The sequence below is a fragment of the Cervus elaphus genome, chromosome 20 (assembly GCF_910594005.1).
Source record: "Cervus elaphus chromosome 20, mCerEla1.1, whole genome shotgun sequence".
Taxonomy (NCBI): Eukaryota; Metazoa; Chordata; class Mammalia; order Artiodactyla; family Cervidae; genus Cervus; species Cervus elaphus.
Window position 1 is genome coordinate 57,073,125 of NC_057834.1, and position 17,721 is coordinate 57,090,845.

The window sequence follows — 17,721 nt, forward strand, 5'->3', positions numbered from 1 at the left end:
CATTCAATAAATATTTCTTGAATATCGACTATGTCCCAGAAGCTATTCCAGGCACTGGAAATCAATGAACAAAACATAGACCCTCCAACCTTGCCCCGGTACATCTCTGCTCTCTTGGTGTTTCCACACTGCAGGGTGTGTAGATGGTGAGAAGCCTGTGGGGAGATGGGTGGAGGAAGAAAGCTACCAGAGAAAAAGGAGGCCTGGAGATCAGAAAACTGGGGTGGGGGTAGGGAAACCCAGAAGAACCGAAAACAGAGGGCCTAGCCTGAGAGAGGCAGTGGGGAGAAAGAGAACTGGGTGGAGGGCCTCTGTCGCAGCATACCGCCCAGCTCCTGGAGTAGGGGACTCTGCCTCAGGCCAGAGGCCTCCAGAGAAGACCTCGCCACTTGCTTAAGGTTTTATCCTAGAGCTCTGGGCTAATCTGTTACCTGAGCCTCTCTGAAATTTTCTGGAGAATTCAGTATGTGGCAGTTGGCCTCACAGGGCTTGTCTCCCTTTATTCTGTGTTTATGAGGACCTCCTATTTCCTCAGAGCTCAGAATCCAGGAAGGAGAGAGCCCCCTGCTCAACCCACCACGTGACCACATGCTGTGGATGGGTAGGTGCTGCCCCCTGGTGGTGCTAGGATGCCATGCTCCAGACCTCACTTGGCTGTGGCCCTGGGAGAAAAAGGGGCCATCAATTCCAGGACCTCAGGTTCTCTTTCCCATCTGGGACTCAGCTTGCTCTCTCCCTTTTCCTTTGCTCCAAGACCTTGATAACCAACAGTTTTCAGCAAGACCACAAAGCAGTCACAGTTGGAAATTCTCAATTCCACAAACTTCTTTTCCTTCATTACCACCTTTTCTCCACTTTCCTTCCCGGGATGCTCAGGTTTCTTCTGGCTATCTGGAAATGACATCCATCTGGGAGCCAGTTCATGCTTAAGTGTCAGCCACCGTGTGTTTTCCTCAGTAGAAATAAAGGTATGGTAAATAAAAAGAAAAGAGAGTAGTGTTTGATCCCAGAGTGGCCTGGATGAGGGGTGTCGGCTCTGGAATGGCCCCTCAAATAAGGCCTTTCCTCTCCTAGGGCTGAAGCTGATCCAGAAGGCTTGAAAGCCTGACATCAAAGCTATTTACACTTCCGGATTTCCTACTTGGTGCAGGACTCAACCACTTTGGGATGACATAAGACACCCAGTCTCCTCTCCATTTTTTCCTTTGGACTCTGCTTGTTTTGAGGGGCTCCAGACCTAGCAACAGGCCTGTGGGTTCCAAGCCAAGGGCCTAACCATTGCTATTCACTTATCTCTATTTTGGTATTCCAGCTCTAGCCAAGGACTGACCTCTCTTCCCTCAGATACAGGTCAAGGAGCCAGCATCCTCTCCCAGCCTTCCCTGCTTTCAGACTGGTTAATTGAATTGCTTTATCAGCCATCATCACTGAGGCAGAGGGTGATAGAGCTTTTCCCCTTGTGGAGGGAGAGTAGGGCGGACGAGTGGAGGCTGAAACCTCCTCTGTGCTTATCGCTTCACTTTATCCTGCCTCCCACCCCCACCCCCAAGCAGCCTGCAGAGACTTGCAGGCTCCAAATCAAATGCTGATAGCCTTCCCAGGAGGGATCTGGGAAGAACCTAGACATTAGGACAGCCCACCAGGCCTTGCAGAGGTCAACTGGAAGGGCTCTGCACAAGGGCTGAAGACAGGGCTGGGTTGCAGTGAAAATCCTAATGAAGGTGTATCTGGGGCCCCAGGGGAATTCCAAAGATGGCCTTTTGGTGGCCCAGCTCTTAAAGGGAAAGGACCAGAAGGGTGTAGACTACAAGCTCAGTCCTAGCCAGGACTGAGAGTATCATAAACCATGAACTTGGAGTCAAAAGGCTGGAAGGGACCTGGGTGTCAACTCACAGGCATATTCTCCTTGAGAGATTCCAGGCCTGAGGAGCAGCAGTGATTGCTGGGAGACTGCACTGGGTCTGGGGTTGCGCCAAGGGTCAAGAAGGACCTGGGGTCCATGTGGCTTCTGCAGGCAGAACAGTGTTCATGGGAAGCACAGGATCGGAAGCTAAGTGGACCCCCAGAGCCCTCCTGGCTCAAGGATGCTGAGGTAGAGACCTAGCCTGGGGGTGGACAGCGAGAGTGCCCATGCACACACAGGAGCTCAGGGCCCAGCTGGTAAGACTCCTTGGCACTCAGCGCTTCTCCATCTAGAAGAGTACAGATTATTCCCCCTTGGGCCGAATTCCAGCAAAACTGGTTTATTCCATTAGTGTATTCATTAGTCCTGATGGGCCCGGTTCCCTCTAGCAGGGTCTTGGGGAAAGGAAAGCGGTGTCTGGAGAGGCAGAAAAAACTTTGGCTCCTCTTGGATGCTCATGAAGCCTAGGGGTCCTTCCCTGCTTGGTCAGCTCTGGGAAGAGCAGATAGACCTAGAAGGCAGCCAGCTCTGAATCAGGGAGCCAAGGGCGGAGGGGCACCATGGCTCACATGGAGTAATCCTAATAATGGCTGGGTGCTTGTTGAGTGACAGACATGGTCTTCTCCCCATTTCCCAGGGTTTATTCCCACTATGTAAGTAAATGCAGGAGAGTCCCTAGCACTGGTGAATATAACAGGGACAGGACATGCCAAGTCAGATTATTATTGCTTCTACAAAGCAGGGACCCCTGCCTGATCCTTCTTTGTATATACTCAGTGCTTAGCACAGTCCCAGGTGCTCAGAACATTTGGTTTATGTTTGATGGATGGAATTAAAGAGGCAGTGGGATGAGGGTAGGAGAGGCCGGAGCCCTCCCTGTCAGCATCTTGCTATCCTGGAGGGTGCACTGGATTGGGAGAAACCCAGTCTTTGGCCTCAGTTTTGCCCCCACTTGATTGGCACTCGGGTCCCTTTCAGCCCTTTGACTAACTCCATGGTTCATGAGGCTCTGATTTCCGGGCTCTGAATTCTCTGATTGCTGGGCCTCCGTTTCCCTGACTGTTCTATGAGAAAGTTGGGCCAGATCAGCACTAAGGTTCATACTCTGGTTACTATTGCTGTGAAACAAATTACCCAGATTTCATGGTGTAAATCCAACAAGCTTTGTATTTTGCTCATGATTTTATGGGTCAGGAGTTAGGAAAGACTGTTAGACAGCCCTTGCTTAGAGCTCCTCATACAGCCGCAAGCAGATGTGTCAGTCAGGGCTGCAGACACCTGAAGCTCAGCTGGGCTGGATGTTCACCAGGATGCGTCCATGTGGCTGGCAGTTGATGCTGGCTGTTGGCTGGGAGCTTGGCTGAAGCTGTCAACAGAACACCTGCAAACACATGTCCTCTCTGGCACAGGCTGGTCTCAGGATAGTTGCACTTCTTAGAAGGTGGCTGGGTTTCCCCAGAACTCCCAGTGGGAGTGGCATAACCTATTCTAATCTAGACTCAGAAGTCATGTAACATCACTTCCACCATATTCTATTGGTCAAAGGAAGACTCTGCCCACCAGATTCCAGGGGTGGAGCATAGACTCCACTCCCTTGAAGTGTTAAAGAATTTGAGGCCTTAAAAAAAAACATGCCACCACATGCCTATGGTCTGTAGAAGCCTTCTCCTTCTGTCCAAGGCCCTGGGGGTGGGGCTGGGTGAGGCTGTATGGCTGGTTATGATTGTTGGGGGGCAGGAAGGTGTGTGGGATTGGTGAGACCTCCACACTTTGATACTCCCTTTCCTTCAAATGATGCCTTCTCTCCCCTCCTTCCTTGATTTCATTGAGTTTTAGGCTGAGATTGGCCTTTCTGAATAGCTCTGGGAGAATGACTCGCTGCAAGGGGGACGGGGGCCCTGGAATGAAGCAGGCCCATGAATGTACTCTGGTCGCAAGAAGAAAGGAAGCTAATATTTAATGAACTCCGATTCTATTCCAGTTTAGAAAGAATTCTATACTGGATTCCGGCAGGTTTACTACGAGGAGTTCATCTTCCCTTCCCCATGTCTCTGTGAGGAAGGGATGGTCTCCCCCCTTCAGAAAGCGGAGGTCTGGGGGCTCAGGGACTTGCCGCGTGCAGCAGGGTTGACGGCAGAGCCATGGCTCAGACCCGCCTCACGCCGCCCGCCTGGGCAAACGCGCGGCGAAAGAAGCTGTCTCCCATGGCCCCTGCCCGCCTGCTCCCGCATCCTCCCTGTCTGCTCCCAGGGCAGGGCCCGAGCTTAACCATTCACCTCCCTGTGAGGACTCACTTGTTTGTGCCCCACTCAGATGCCAATGACTGAAGATCTCCGCATCCTGCACTAGGCCACGAATCCTTTGGTTCCCCTCCCATCAACTGGCGAGGTCTGTATGCCCTTCCACTAACTCGGGGCAGATGCTGTGGCCCACGGAGGACAGCTGAAGCGACACTGTGCCATTTTCCAGGCCCAGGCCTTCAGAATTGGCAGCTTCCACCTCCTGTCTCTTGAAATGGTCTCTCTGGGTAACCTGAGCCATCGCAGACAAGTCTGGCCACCCGGGTGTGAACTGTGCTGTGGAGTCTAGTTGTCTGGGGCGTGCGTGAGCTTAGCCTGCCAACCGTTCTCACTGAGGCACCAGTCATTTGAATGAATGTGAGTGAGCCTGCCTTGGGCCCTCTGGACCAGCTCACCTGCTAGTTGAATACCACTGAGCAACCTCAGTTGCCACCAGAAGAGCCACACAGGTAAGCCCTGCCTGAATTCCTCACCCAGAAAACCACGCGATGTAATAAAATGGTTGTTTCAAGCCACTGAGCTTTGGAGTAAATTGATACATAACAACATGTTATCTCATTCAATCCATTCATTATTACCTATCTTACAGACTAAAATTAAAGCTCAGAGAGGTTAAATAACTTGCTCTAGTTATTCTCTCAGGAAGCAGAAGGTCTCGTTGGCATTTGAACTTGAACTTGGGAAGTCTGACTGCAACTCCCTAAAACTCAAGTATTTGTGATATTGCTTCTTAGTGAATCAATGTGTCCTTTAGGGTTGGCATTTCAACCCCAAACATTACCTCCAAACAAAGAATTGAATTAATTTTCAAGGAGTGATATTTTTAGCACCAAGACATTCCCCTGTTTGAGAGAGATTTGGAGATGGTGGGTGGGAGAGGAGGGCTCCTTTCTCCAAACTCAGGACAGTCGGTGCGTATTTATTTATCTTTGTGTATCCATAGCTGGCACAGAGTCTGTTCATGGTGGACACTTAATAAATGATTGCTCAAGAACAAATTAGCCCACCAAGGAATGAGAGATGGAGTTGGAGAAACGTTAAGTGGACTGAGGGCTGGAGAGCGATGTTGTTATGCCATCTGGTGGCTGTTCTTGGAACAACACTTTCTTCTCTGTGGCAGGAAAAGGAAATGGAAGGCTCCTTGGGGGACTTAGGCTGTGTCAGGGATCAGGCAGCCTCATTCTAGACTGGAGTGGGGTGCTGTGGGGTGGGGCCTCCCCCAGGAGCCACACCTTTTGCTTCTTCCAATGTCTGTGCTCCTTGAGAGTGAGCAAAGTAGTGCTTCCCCTACCCGCCAGCTCATTCTGTTCTTCAGAGCCGAGCATTCAGTAGATGCTCAGTAAATACTTGAGACTGAACTTTGAGAAAACAAGCAATGTACAGTCTCATATTTCATCTCCACCTTCTAATGAAGTTTGCGCAAGAGACAGCTACCCTGAAGAGATGAGCCATTCCCTCAGACTTTACACCACGGCCTGCTCCTGGAGAACTCTCCAGGCCCCTGCTGCCCCTACCTGACTCCCAGGCCTCCGGACACTGGCACCTTCCCACCCCCAGCCCTCCCCACCTCCGCCCTGGCAGAGCTGACCGGCTTTCTTCCCAGCAGTAAAGCAGGGCAAGAATTTCCCCTATGACACCTTGTACACAGACACGGAACACCATCAGATGGAGCCTCATTTCCCTCACTTGGAAAAACCGGGACAACGGTGCATTTCTGAGCTGTTACTCTGTGATCACAGGAGGTTAGACGTGTGAACTACTTGGAATCCATAAGGCCTGCTGCCAGTGTATGTGCTGTCAACCATTCTGGATAATTCCTAGGGAAATGAATGCATGCCCTTCCTCATGCCCCTGGCTCCTCAACTGGACAGCCAGGCAGCTTCCAGACTCCCACAGTGGTCCTCGCCCACCCCACCCCAAATCCAGGCATTCACCCCAAAGCTGTCCTCAGGATCTGTGACCTCCCCCACCCCCTCTCCCTGATCCCGGAGCAGGTCAGAAAGGCGAGGGGTTTGGTAAGAACAGACACTTTATTGTACACCATGTGGGGAGCAGAGAGGAAGGAGGGGCTTCAGGGGTGACAATGCCTCATCCCCTCCCCTGGCCGAGTGTCCTTGACCCAGGGTTCTGACCAGTGTGGGACATGTGGACTGGAATCACTCTGAACTTAAGCCAGACTGAAAGGGCTGCTGGCCGTGTGTGCTTGGGTCTGTACAAAGCAGTGCCTGCGATGAGAAGGGACTCTGGGCCCTCCTTCTCCACCCCTAGTCACTAGGCTCCAGTGAAGGTGCAGCAGGCCCGTTTCGGGGCCAGGTGGGGGCTCAGGGTGTCAAACGTGTCCCAACCTGTATTCCGGTGGCAAGGGATGGGGGTAGTGCGGCTGAGAAGAAGGGCAGAGGGCAGCCCCCTGCCTGTAACACTGCAGGCCTGCTCGGGCCCGGGACCATGCAGGTTCTGACCCCTAGCCTCACATCCTATAGGCTGACTTGAGGGATCTCTTCCTGGCACTAGGAAAGCAGCAGTCCCCACGGACTTGTTGCTCAAGGGCACAAGTCAGTCTGGTGGGCATCAACCTGTGTGCCCACCCGTCCACCCCACATGGGTCTCACTCAGGCTTCAGGTTGCCTCAGCGGAGGGGGCTCCCTGAGCAAGAAGCTGGTGATGGGGGCTGGGGGCCAAGCAGAGGTGGGACCAGGGACCAGGGACTCCTTCAGGGACACCCCTGCCCCACCCCGCCCCACCCTGCCCAGGAGTCTGCTCTGTTCCCTGTGGACGCTGCATGGACAGCACCAAAGTGAGCCACCTGGGGACTCTGTGCAGGAACACAGGGGCCCGGCCCTCTCTGGCCACCTCCTGCTCCTCCAGAGAATGTAGGGCTGGCTCTTACCTGTCAGATGCCCCACTTACTCTTGACCCCACTGGGCCTGCCCACTCCCAGCTCCCCGAGAGTGAGCACAGAGGTGTATGTGTCAGAAACACAGAGGAAGGGCAGGCGTCTTCTCTGAGCACTGTCAGGGATGTCTCAAGGGCAAACACAGGACAGAGGCGCTCTGAGATGATGCCCTCTTGGGGCCTCAGCATCTTCAGAAACCCAGCACTTTCCCCGGGGATGAAGAGCTTGTGACGCCAGTGGGCACAGCCAGAAGTCTGGCTGGAAAATAAATGTGCAGGCTTCTCCCACCCCTTAAGACCCCTCATTTCCTGTTTCTGGCAAGCCTGATGGTGTGAAGGCAGTAAGTCACCAGCAAGAGGCATATGCTTTTCTCACAGGCTTCCCACAAGACTCTACCCTGAGGCCTTGCCTAACGTAGCTGAGAGGAGGAGGCAGCGTGGTCTTCAGGAACGTGAACACTAGGAGTCATAGATCAGCACCCTACGCACACCCACATATGTGCACACACATACACACGCACACACACACACACACACACCAAGCTCCGGGCCTTATGTCTAATGGCAGAGACACAACAGGATGGGCCCAGCCTACAGCAGCAGCTATAAGCACTACCAAGCCCACAGGACCAAGCAGACGGCCCCAGCTCAGCCACCCTGTCACAGGCTGGCACGATAGGGCCTGGTCCAGCCACACGCTACAAAATTAAAAATATATCAAATATACAATGAAAATAGATCTGTACAGCACTGAGGATGAAAATAGTCCACCAGCCACAGTATAATATTGGGTTTGTCATTTAACAGCATTTACACCCACATGTACAGATTGAATATACAATAGAAATAGAATATATAGAAGAGTATATATAGTAGTGTCTCTCCTGGGGCTTTGCTTTTCCTGTTGCTATTTCTGCTCAGGGTTAGGCACAGGGCCAGGTAGGAGGTGCTGTCAGGTGAGGGGGTGCCTAAGGCGGGATGTTGTGCCCCCAAAGCTCATGTCTTTGTGTAGATGTGGATCCCCCCTCCCCTCATACTCTCAGGAAGGACAGGTGGGGCTGAGAAGGCTAGAAATGGGAGCATGTGTGGGGAAGGGATGAGGAAGAGAGATGGCGAGTGGACCCCAAGTGGGATGGGGGAAGCCAATCTGGGGCTACTGTGCCCCTCCCAGTGCTGAGAGCACTCAGAGGCACAAGAGTGACTCAGGCCAAGCACCATGGCCTGTCCCTGCCGTGCGCACCACGGCTCTCAGAGATGGAGGTCTGCTGTCCCAGCCAGTCTTGCTCCCTCCCTCTGTCCCTTCTCTCCCTCCTTCCATCCATCCATCCTTGCATCCTTTCATCAGTCCATTCATCGCTCTGCACACTTCTGACCTCTGATCAGATCCTAATCCTCTTAACCTACACTCTGAGGACAGCCCTATCCTGGGGGAGTGAAGGTAAGCGTGGGTGGGGATGCTTCAAGGCTGGGACCCAGGACAGAGTCCAGGCCCCCGCCCTGGGCAGCTTCCGTGTCCCCAGCGCTGCATGCGGCCCTCCCTGCCACTGGCCAGGCAGCCTGGGAAAGGCTTCTGAGGTGTCCACACATGCCGGGTGGCTGTGCTTATCCAAGGAGAGTGGCGGTGGCCTGGAGGGACAGTGAAATTACCACTTTCTCCGGGTGTGAGCCCCTGAACTCCAGGGACCCCTGTTCCAGGAGAGAAGCTGCCACTAGCAAGAGAGTCAGGCCCTGGGCGAGAGGGGAGGGGTGTGCTTCACAATTGTGCTCCAGATCATCTGAATTGTGCTGTGAACCATCAGGTGTGCCCTGGAAACCTCTCCTCTCCGAGGGCAGAGGCAGAGGCACCACGCTGGGCTCCAGGACAGGGGTGGGAGGGGGGGCAGGCTCAGCCCTAAGGGAGGTGGGAATGGTTCTGGGGCCAACCATCGCCCTCTCAGGCAGGATGTGGGAGCACTCCCCACACACCCCAGGCAAGGCCGAGGACACTGGAGGGTCCATCTTGAGCTGGGTGCTAAGGTGCCAAGGAGCCCGCTCATCTCACCACGTCTGCTGCCATGGTTCACGCTCAAACCAGAGGAAGCCATCTGCCTCACCAAACCGAGCTTGGGGATTTCTGCAGACTCCATCCCCAAGTCAGAGCCCTGAGTCCTGGCACCTCTGTCCCATCACTAACCTTCAGTCGGGCATCTCTGGGACAGGACACCCTGCCCAACCCGTCCCGATGCCTCTCGCCAGAGCCACGACCTGGCAGCACAGACCTCAGGGGCCCCGAGACCTAAGAGCTGCAGGTACAGGAGGAGTGGGAAGGAGGAACCAACTCCAGAGTAGCCACTTGGAGACTCCCCTGTGCCAGGAATCGGGACTGCTGGGTGGTTCCAGTTACTCAGCTGCAATTTGGTAAGACGATCTCGGAAGGTTAGCTGGGTTGGGGGCTTAGTTCAGGGGACAGAGCTTCTCCCAACCCCCACTCAGATCTACGGAGCAGAAGTCGGCTGGGACGGGGTGGGGGATGAGACAGGGCAGAGCCCCACTCCTTGGGCCTTGGGCCTGGCCTGGAAGGAGAGGCCAGATGGGGACACGTGGGCTGGCTGGGTGTGTGTGTGTGTGTGTGTGGCAGGGAGTGAGGTGGGCAGGGCAGGGCAGTGGTCACAGCTCCGACTCAGGGGTGCCGGCCAGGAGGTAGCCGCTTCCGTAGCGTCCATTGGGGTTGCCGCTGGTCTCTAAGGGTGATGTGCTGCCAGGCCCTAGATAGGAGCGGTGAGTGGGCATGGGGGAGGGCGCCTCACTGGGCACCTTGCTGAGGATGAAGCGGGTCTCGTCGTTCTCCTCCAGGTTGGAGATGTCCTTCATCATGCGGCCCTTCTTGTAGGACACGGAGAGGGTGTTGGAGCCGTCGGAGAGCAGGTGGAAGTGCCGCAGGACGAATACCACGGGGATGGGCAGGACGGCCACGACAATGAGCGTGATCAGGATGGCCATGGCCCAGTTGGGGAAATACAGGTAGCGCTCGGCAGCCTAGGGGCGCACACAGGTGAGCCCTGCTGCCTGCCTCGCTCTGCAGCAGCCTCACCCTCTCAGGCTCCTCCTGCCCACTCCCATCCCCCACCCCCCGCCACTGCCCAGGCACTGGCAGAATTGGGGTCATCAGGCGCTGATCCTCGGGTCCGCTGGTCCCCTTGGCTAAGGGCTGAGGCTCACCAGATCTCAGTTTCTACACTTGTATAAAGCTGGGCTGGTAACAGAGTCATCCGCAGGGAGGGGAAACATGGCTTAGAAAGACTGGACGAGTGCATTCACCTTTCTGCCTGTTTTCCCATTTGTGTGATAGCAATAAAACCACCTCTCTCTTTGGGCTGTTGAAAAGGTTACAGATCAGATGTGCAGAGCCCCTAGTGGGGTCTGACACCAAGTAGTTGCCCTGTAAGGGTTCATTTCTATTACTTGTTGTATTAAGGGCCTGGGAAGATGCCACCCCAGATCCCTGGGGTTTCGGGTCCCCACTCTCACCTCCTCCCTGATCCAGGCGCTGTAGCCCGGGGGCGTGACCCCAAGCTGGATGATGCTGGCTGTGGTGAGCACAGCCATGCACAGCGGAGACACGAACTTCCACATGTAGAAATAGAAGCGGTAGGGCTGGAAGCCCAGCATCTCCGTCAGCTCCTGCATGAACCTGCCAGGAGCAGCAGAGAGTGCAGAAGTTGGCACCCCCACAGCACTTGCCCAATGCCCCCAGACTCCTCCTCCAAAGCCTTCACTCACCAGTCCCTTCTGTCCAGGCTCTTCCATTCTTCACATTCAGTACATTATTCTGTGGCCCTGCTGGCCTCTGAAAAGCCTCTGCTGACCTCCTCTAGCTTACTCTGACTATGTCACATCACATCTCACGCAGGGAAAGGGTACAGGCCACAGGACCCGCCCTGGTCGCGTGGATAGGCTCCAGAGGGCTTTCCTGGGCACCCAACCCCACTCACACTGACCTGGCTCGAGACTCCCCCTGCTGGAAGGGAGGTAGAAGTACCTGTCCCTAGCGTCCTAAGGCAGAAGGGGTTTCTAACCATTGGGCCCATGGCTGGAATTCGGGAGACTGGCAGACTATGTACATGAATGGCATTTAAAAAATCATCTTTACCTCAGTAACACCTAACTGAACTCTTGTGTTTCTTTCTATTACAAGTGCAAGCAATGACAGCAGTATTATCAAGTACCCATGAGGCTGTAAGGAATTGATTAAATCACAGATATTTTATCACATTACAATTGAGATACCTACAAACATCATTTATGCTCATCACTACTTAGAAATTACCATTGTTATTAGACCCACAGCTAGATCTTGTAACTTAATGCAGTAAGAATAAAGCACACATGTATTACTATATCACAGATTTAAAATATTATTTTGCTAATATTCAGTATAAATTTTAGGGGTTCTCTGGCGGCTCAGTGGTTAAGAATCCGCCTGCCAATGCAGGAGACACGAGTTCGGTCCCTGGTCCGGGAAGATCCCACATGTCTCAGGGCAACTAAGCCCATACAACACAATTGCTAAGCCTGTGCTCTAGAGCCTGAGAACCACAACCACTGAGCCTGCATGCCTAGAGCCCATGCTCTGCCACAAAAGAAGCCACTGCAATGAGAAACCCATGCACCGCAACTAGAAAGTGGTCTTCACTCCAGCCCAGTGGCCTTTGGCAATCGTGTCCTCTCTGAGACTTGGTTTCCCTGAATGATCTGTAGGGGGGCACTTTCTGGCTAACATTCTAACTCTGTGACCTCCTGCCTAAATCACAAGCAGCCCTGGAAACACAGCACTCTCCAGGGAGTCATGAGGGGACGGACCTCTCCTCCTGTTCCCTACCTCTCCCCACGCCCCCTCCCCCTTACTTCTTGGTCCCATAGATCCAGGCCACCGCGACATTCTCGAGGATGACGATGACGGTGAGTGGCAGGGTGGCCGAGTAGTCATCAAACATGGTGACGAAATAGTTTCCGGAGCGCTGGACGAACAACAGCCCCACGAAGAATGCAAAGACACAGCAGCCCACTACAGAGAGCCGGAGGCCAGTGTGGGGGCAAAGGCGCAGGGTGGGCAGGGCCTGGGGTGTCTTCAGGGCTCCCCGGTTCCTCCCATCCCAGCCCTCTCCCACGCAGGCCTGCAGCTCACCCTCCAGAAGGCCCAGCCCTGCATGGAGTGGGGGAGGGGGTCCAGATGCCCAGGTTCTGAGCTCCCACTCTACTAGGTGGGGAGCACCCTGGAGCTGGGAGCGATCAGAATGAAACAGGATGCAGGGTTGACAAGGAGGGAGGCCATCCTGCCCAGACACCTCAGCAGGCCCTTGGGGAGAGGGGTGAGTGAACCAAGAAAGAGGCCTATCTCCCAGCCCAGGTTTGACACAGATTCCCAAATAGCCTTCTCCCTTCTGGCTCTGAAGTGCTCTTCTTGAGGTGGTTCCAGCTGCATCCCGGGTTAAGCTTTCTAAGTATGGAGTCATGAATAACCCAGTGGGAACCCAATCTTTCTAAAGTCAGAGCCACCACCTGACCGCTTCCCCCCGCCCTCCTGGGGCAGCCCACAAGGCCAGTGGGGACCGCTGGGAGGAGTTACCTGTGAACATCTCCTTGGGCACCTTGAAAGTGTCAATGATGGGTGTGGTGATGCCCGCCATGGTGCCAATCATACTGCCCAGGCCCAGGTTGATGAGCATCAGGAAGAACATGACAGACCAGAATGGGGAGGCGGGGAAGTGCGTCATGGCCTCGGTGAACGCAATGAAGGCCAGGCCTGTGCCCTGCACAGACTGGGGGGGGGGGGGGCGGAGGTGGGGGCTCAGTGGGGGCCGTGCCCCCCTGGGAGCCTCCTGCTTCCTTCTCTTTGCCCTTGGAGCTTTAGGAATAACGGTTCCCTCTTTCCCAGTGATCCCTGCCCACCACCTAAATTCTCTTGTTTCTGGCCAGTGGGTCTCAAACTTGAGTGGGCATCAGAATACACCCCAGGGAGTAAAACACTAATTCAGCACTTCACCTGTGAGACCTGGAATCTACACATTGTCCAAGGACCCCCAGCGATTCACATGAAGATGCTCTCTTTTAGAAACAGCCAGTTCAAGACTCTCCTCTGAGCAGTGCAGCCACCCCCAGCTCTGAATACCAGACCTTACCGTAGTGGTCTCAGCCTTTGCTGCCCAGTGGACTCACACTGGAGCCTTTAAAAAACACTGATGCCTGAGTCTCTCCCCAAGGGCAATGATCTTCTTGGCTTAGGGGTAAAGCTGGATATTAAGGTTTTATAAAGCCCCCAGGGGGACTCTGATGGGCAGCCAAGGTAGAGAACCACTGCTGCAACGTTGGGGCCCCTGCTCGTGGGGAACTGACCACACACTGTCCACTGACATCACTTCTGTGCTCTCCTCATAGTGTCGGGGTTCGGTCAGGGAACACCCACCCCAACTGTGTGAGAGTAGCTCTTGTCATTTGGTTGTTATCAAGATTGTATTATATTAAAAAGAATCCTACTTCTATCCAGAGAACCAGGCCCCACCTGTGAGAATGGGGCAGGGTTTCAAGGAAGGGGACCGACTGTCCTTTATACTGTCTGTTATCTGTGGAAGAAACCAGGGCAGGGGAGCCTAGACAGGGCCTTTTAGCTCTTGGTCACATGGGAAGAGGTCACAGGGGACTCAGTCCCTGAGCATTAGGTTGGTGCCAGTAGAATGCAGCTAACTTTTAAACTATTCATGGGGTTCTTGATGTTTGAACAAACTCCAGGAGATAGTGAAGGACAGGGAAGCCCGGCGTGCTGCAGGCAGGGTTGCAAAGAGTCAGATGTGACTGAGCAATTGAAAAATGACTTTTTAACAAGCAGGGGAAGCTTCACCATGCCTGGCTCCATGGAGAAGGGCAGGGTTGGCAGAGGCTGACAGACGGGAGCTGGTGCAGCCCCCGCTGAGGCCTGGCATGAGCTGGGATCCCAGGACCCCATGGCATGTCTGTCTCCTGTCACCCCTCCTCACAGAACAGTCACTTTGAAAGTCTCGGCTGTGCAAACGGGGACAGAAGCAGAGTGTCTAAGCTTGGGCCTGCTTGTCAATGAAGGGCAGCATATCCCTGCCCTCCCCAGGGGCTAAAGGTCATTGTGGCCATGGGAGTGGGGCAGGGGCAGAAGCATCAAGACTTGAACCCTGGCTCCCCAACTTCCTAGCTGTGAGATCTCGAGCAGGGTCCCAACGTAAAGGCTGCTCGCCTGTAAAATAGGAGACAGCGTTAACACTCAGCTCACAGCACTGTCATGAGGGCCCGGAGGGACAGGCAGCAAAGGGCAGATGCTAATGTAAACACTCACCTTCTATGTGCCGTGTCTAAGGCACAGTTCCCAGTGTGCAATGATGGGTGCACAGGAAACCCATTCAGGACACAGGAGAGCTGTCCCGTTCCCTGTGATTTTGGGGATGTGTGTGTCTGTCTTGTCTTCTCAGTGAAACTCAGCGTGCCTCAGGGCAGGGGTTTTGGCCAGTACCTTTCTCTCTGGGCACATAGTAGATCCTCACTCATCAAGCAAAAGAAGGAGTCGCTGGTGGCTTTCTGCAGCCAAGCTCCAGGCACCCATAGCCTATCTCTGGGCGCTGCACTCCCACATCTGCCTTCCTGCCTGTCCTGGAAGGACAGCCTCCCCCATACCTTATCTAGCTCGTCCTCCAGAAGGCAGGGATCGAGGCCCAGTGCTGAGAAATGGTCCTCCTTCACGGTCTTGATGACCTTGTACATCTCTGCATAGTCCTTGGTGGTGAGGTGGGAGAAGTTGACGTGGGGAGGGATGAGGGCCCGGCTCAGGACGTCGTTGTTGAGGTACCCCAGGATTTTCTCAGCATTCCTGGAGCACGAAAGAGAGAGCAAAGTAAAAACATTAAAAAAAAAAGTTTAAAAAAAAGTGCAGGTAAAAAGGCAGGACTGGGCCCCAACCAGGGTACCTCGCAGACACCCAGGGAGGTCACTGAAGACCATGGTCCCAGACATCTCTGAAGCTGGCCCTGTGGTCCAGGGCTGAGGACAGAGAGCTGCTCTGACCTCCATCCCCCAGCCCGGGTGGAGGGGGGATCTCCCAGGGGAAGGTGGACTGGAGCAGAGAGGACAGGAGGAGAGGTGCCACCTACTCGACCACACACTTCTCGTTCATGATGTTGGCCTTGAAGCCCAGCACAGCGAACACCACAAGGGTGGCCAGCACCGAGGTGAAGAAGTTGATGAAGGACACCAGGGCAGCGTCAAAGTGGCAGTTGTTGTCCTGCTTGTTGTAGCTGGAGAAGGCTATGACGCCCCCGAAGCCCAGCCCCAGAGCGAAGAAGACCTGTGTGGCTGCCTCCCGCCACACCTGGGGGTCCAACATCTTGTCCAGCTGCCGTAGGGGAGAGGGAGCCATGCAGGGCAAAGAAAAGAGACACAGAGATATCGGCTTTAGCGAATGCCCTGGCAGCCCAGTGATCAGGACTTGGCACTTCCACTGCCGTGGCCTGGCTTCCGTTCCTGATGGGGGAACTAAGATCCCACAAGCCGCGTGGGGCAGCCAGAAAAAGAAAAAAAGAGCTTTATTCACCTGCAGTAGAATTTCCACCACACCCCCTCTCCTCAACCTCACAGAGGCAGCGTGGCACAGTGGTAAAGAACTGTGGTTGTGTGACCTCAGGCAACTCCCCTGACCCCCTGAGCCTCAGGTTCCCCACAGGTAAACACAGAAAACAAGAGTGTCAGGAATCTAAACAAATACAATGAACTGGTGAATATTACAAAAAAGAAACAGACTCACAGACACAGAAAACAAAGTAGTGGTTACCAGTGGGGAGAAGGAGGTGGGGAAGGGCAACATAGGAGTAGGGTATGAAGAGGTACAAACTGTTAGGTTTCAAATAAACTGCAAGGATATATTGTACCTCACAGGGAACACAGCCAATGTTTTATAATAACTATAAATGGAGTATAACCTTTAAACATTGTGAATTACTATATTGTACTCCTGTAAATTTAATAATATTGTACGAAAACTATGTGTGTGCATGTGTGTGTGTGTGCCCGTGCATGTGCTCAGTCATGTCCAGCTCTTTGTGACCCCATGAACTGTAGCCTGCCAGGCTCCTCTGTCCATGGAATTTTCCAGGCAAGAATCCTGGAGCAGGTGGCCATTTCCTCCTCCAGGGGATCTTCCTGACCCAGGATTGAACTCGCATCTCTTGCATCTTCTGCATTGGCTGGCAGATTCTTAACCACTGAGCCACCTGGGAAGTCTATACATCAACTACTATACTTTAAAAAAAAAATAGTATCAACTTCAGATGATTGCTGGGAGGCCTAGGTAAGATAAAATAAATGCTGTGTGCTTAATAAAGATAAAATAAATGCTGTGTGCTTAAATAGTAAGTTCCAAGTTAATTTTAACTGCTATCACTGCTTACCATGGAGCTATCATATCAAGGAACACCTTCAAGGGTATCAGCAGTGATGTGTAGGGCAAACTCTAGGGAGTGTCACTCCCTTAGACTACAGTGTGAGTGGTGCCTCCTGGGGCCGGGCAGCATGTAGCCTGCACAATAGGACAAGACAAGTAAGAACACCGATATCTCCCTGATACCTCCTCCGCCTCCAACCATGAAAAAGACACCAACTTCTCCCTCATGCTCACCTGAACTCCCTTTTCCAAAAAAGACCTAAAGTTCATCTGCACACGCCCTAGATCACAGGAGAACCACTCCCTCAGCTCACCCAACTTGAAGCACAGAACTCAGACACTTCTTAGAGAGGGGATCCCTTGCCGGACCCTCCATTTGTCCTCAGACGCGAGAGGAGCCAGGACCTCCTCAGCATCGAGAGGGCACGGGGTAACTTCCAAACGCTTTTCATGTCTGTTTTCCTTTTACTGTTTGTTCCTCAAGGCAGGGACTAGGGCTTGGGCCCAGCGTAGGATTTTAGAGTCAGACAGACCCAGATCTAAGTCTGACTCCCTCTTGAAATTGTTGAGAAGACTTAGGCAAGTGACAGTGCCTGTTTTATGAGCTTCTGTTTTCTCAGCTGAAAAATGGGAATAATAATAAAGTCTTCCTCCCAAAAGGCCAAAGAATGTTCTACCATACGACTGCACTCATTTCACATGCTACCAAGGTAATGCTCAAAATCCTTCAAGTTAGGCTTTAATAGTACATGAACCAAGAACTTCCAGATGTACAAGCTGGATTTTAAAAAGGCAGAGGAACCAGAGACCAAATTGCCAACATCTGTGGGATCATAGAAAAAGCAAGGGAATTCCACAAAAACATCTACTTCTGCTTCATTACCATGCTACAGCTTTTGACTGTGTTGATCACAACAAACTGTGGAAAGTTCTTAAGGAGATGGGAATACCAGATCACCTTACCTGTCTCCTGAGAAACATATCCAGGTCACAAAGCAACAGTCAGAATGAGACATGAAACAACAGACTGGTTCAAAGTTGGGAAAGGAGTATGTCAAGGCTATATATTATCACCTGTTATTTAACTTATGCAGAGTACATCATGTGAAATGCCAGGCTGGATGAATCATAAGCTGGAATCAAGATTGCTGGGAGAAATATCAAGAACCTCAGATATGCAGATGATACCACTC

General features: G+C 53.1%; 1 protein-coding gene across 2 annotated transcripts in view; it reads right to left on the reverse strand.

Moving 5' to 3' along the window:
* Positions 1-6,214: 6,214 nt before the first annotated feature.
* SLC6A17 (solute carrier family 6 member 17) overlaps positions 6,215-17,721 on the reverse strand; it is a 54,333-nt gene continuing 42,826 nt past the window's right edge. For both annotated transcript variants that reach the window (XM_043877293.1, XM_043877294.1), the window contains exons 7-12: positions 15,243-15,484; positions 14,770-14,962; positions 12,701-12,893; positions 11,980-12,139; positions 10,603-10,765; positions 6,215-10,110 (exon numbers count right to left, since the gene is read on the reverse strand). In XM_043877293.1, coding sequence (XP_043733228.1) covers positions 9,742-10,110; positions 10,603-10,765; positions 11,980-12,139; positions 12,701-12,893; positions 14,770-14,962; positions 15,243-15,484 — 1,320 coding nt within the window. In that variant the 3' untranslated portion in view covers positions 6,215-9,741. The remainder of the gene's footprint in view (positions 10,111-10,602; positions 10,766-11,979; positions 12,140-12,700; positions 12,894-14,769; positions 14,963-15,242; positions 15,485-17,721) is intronic.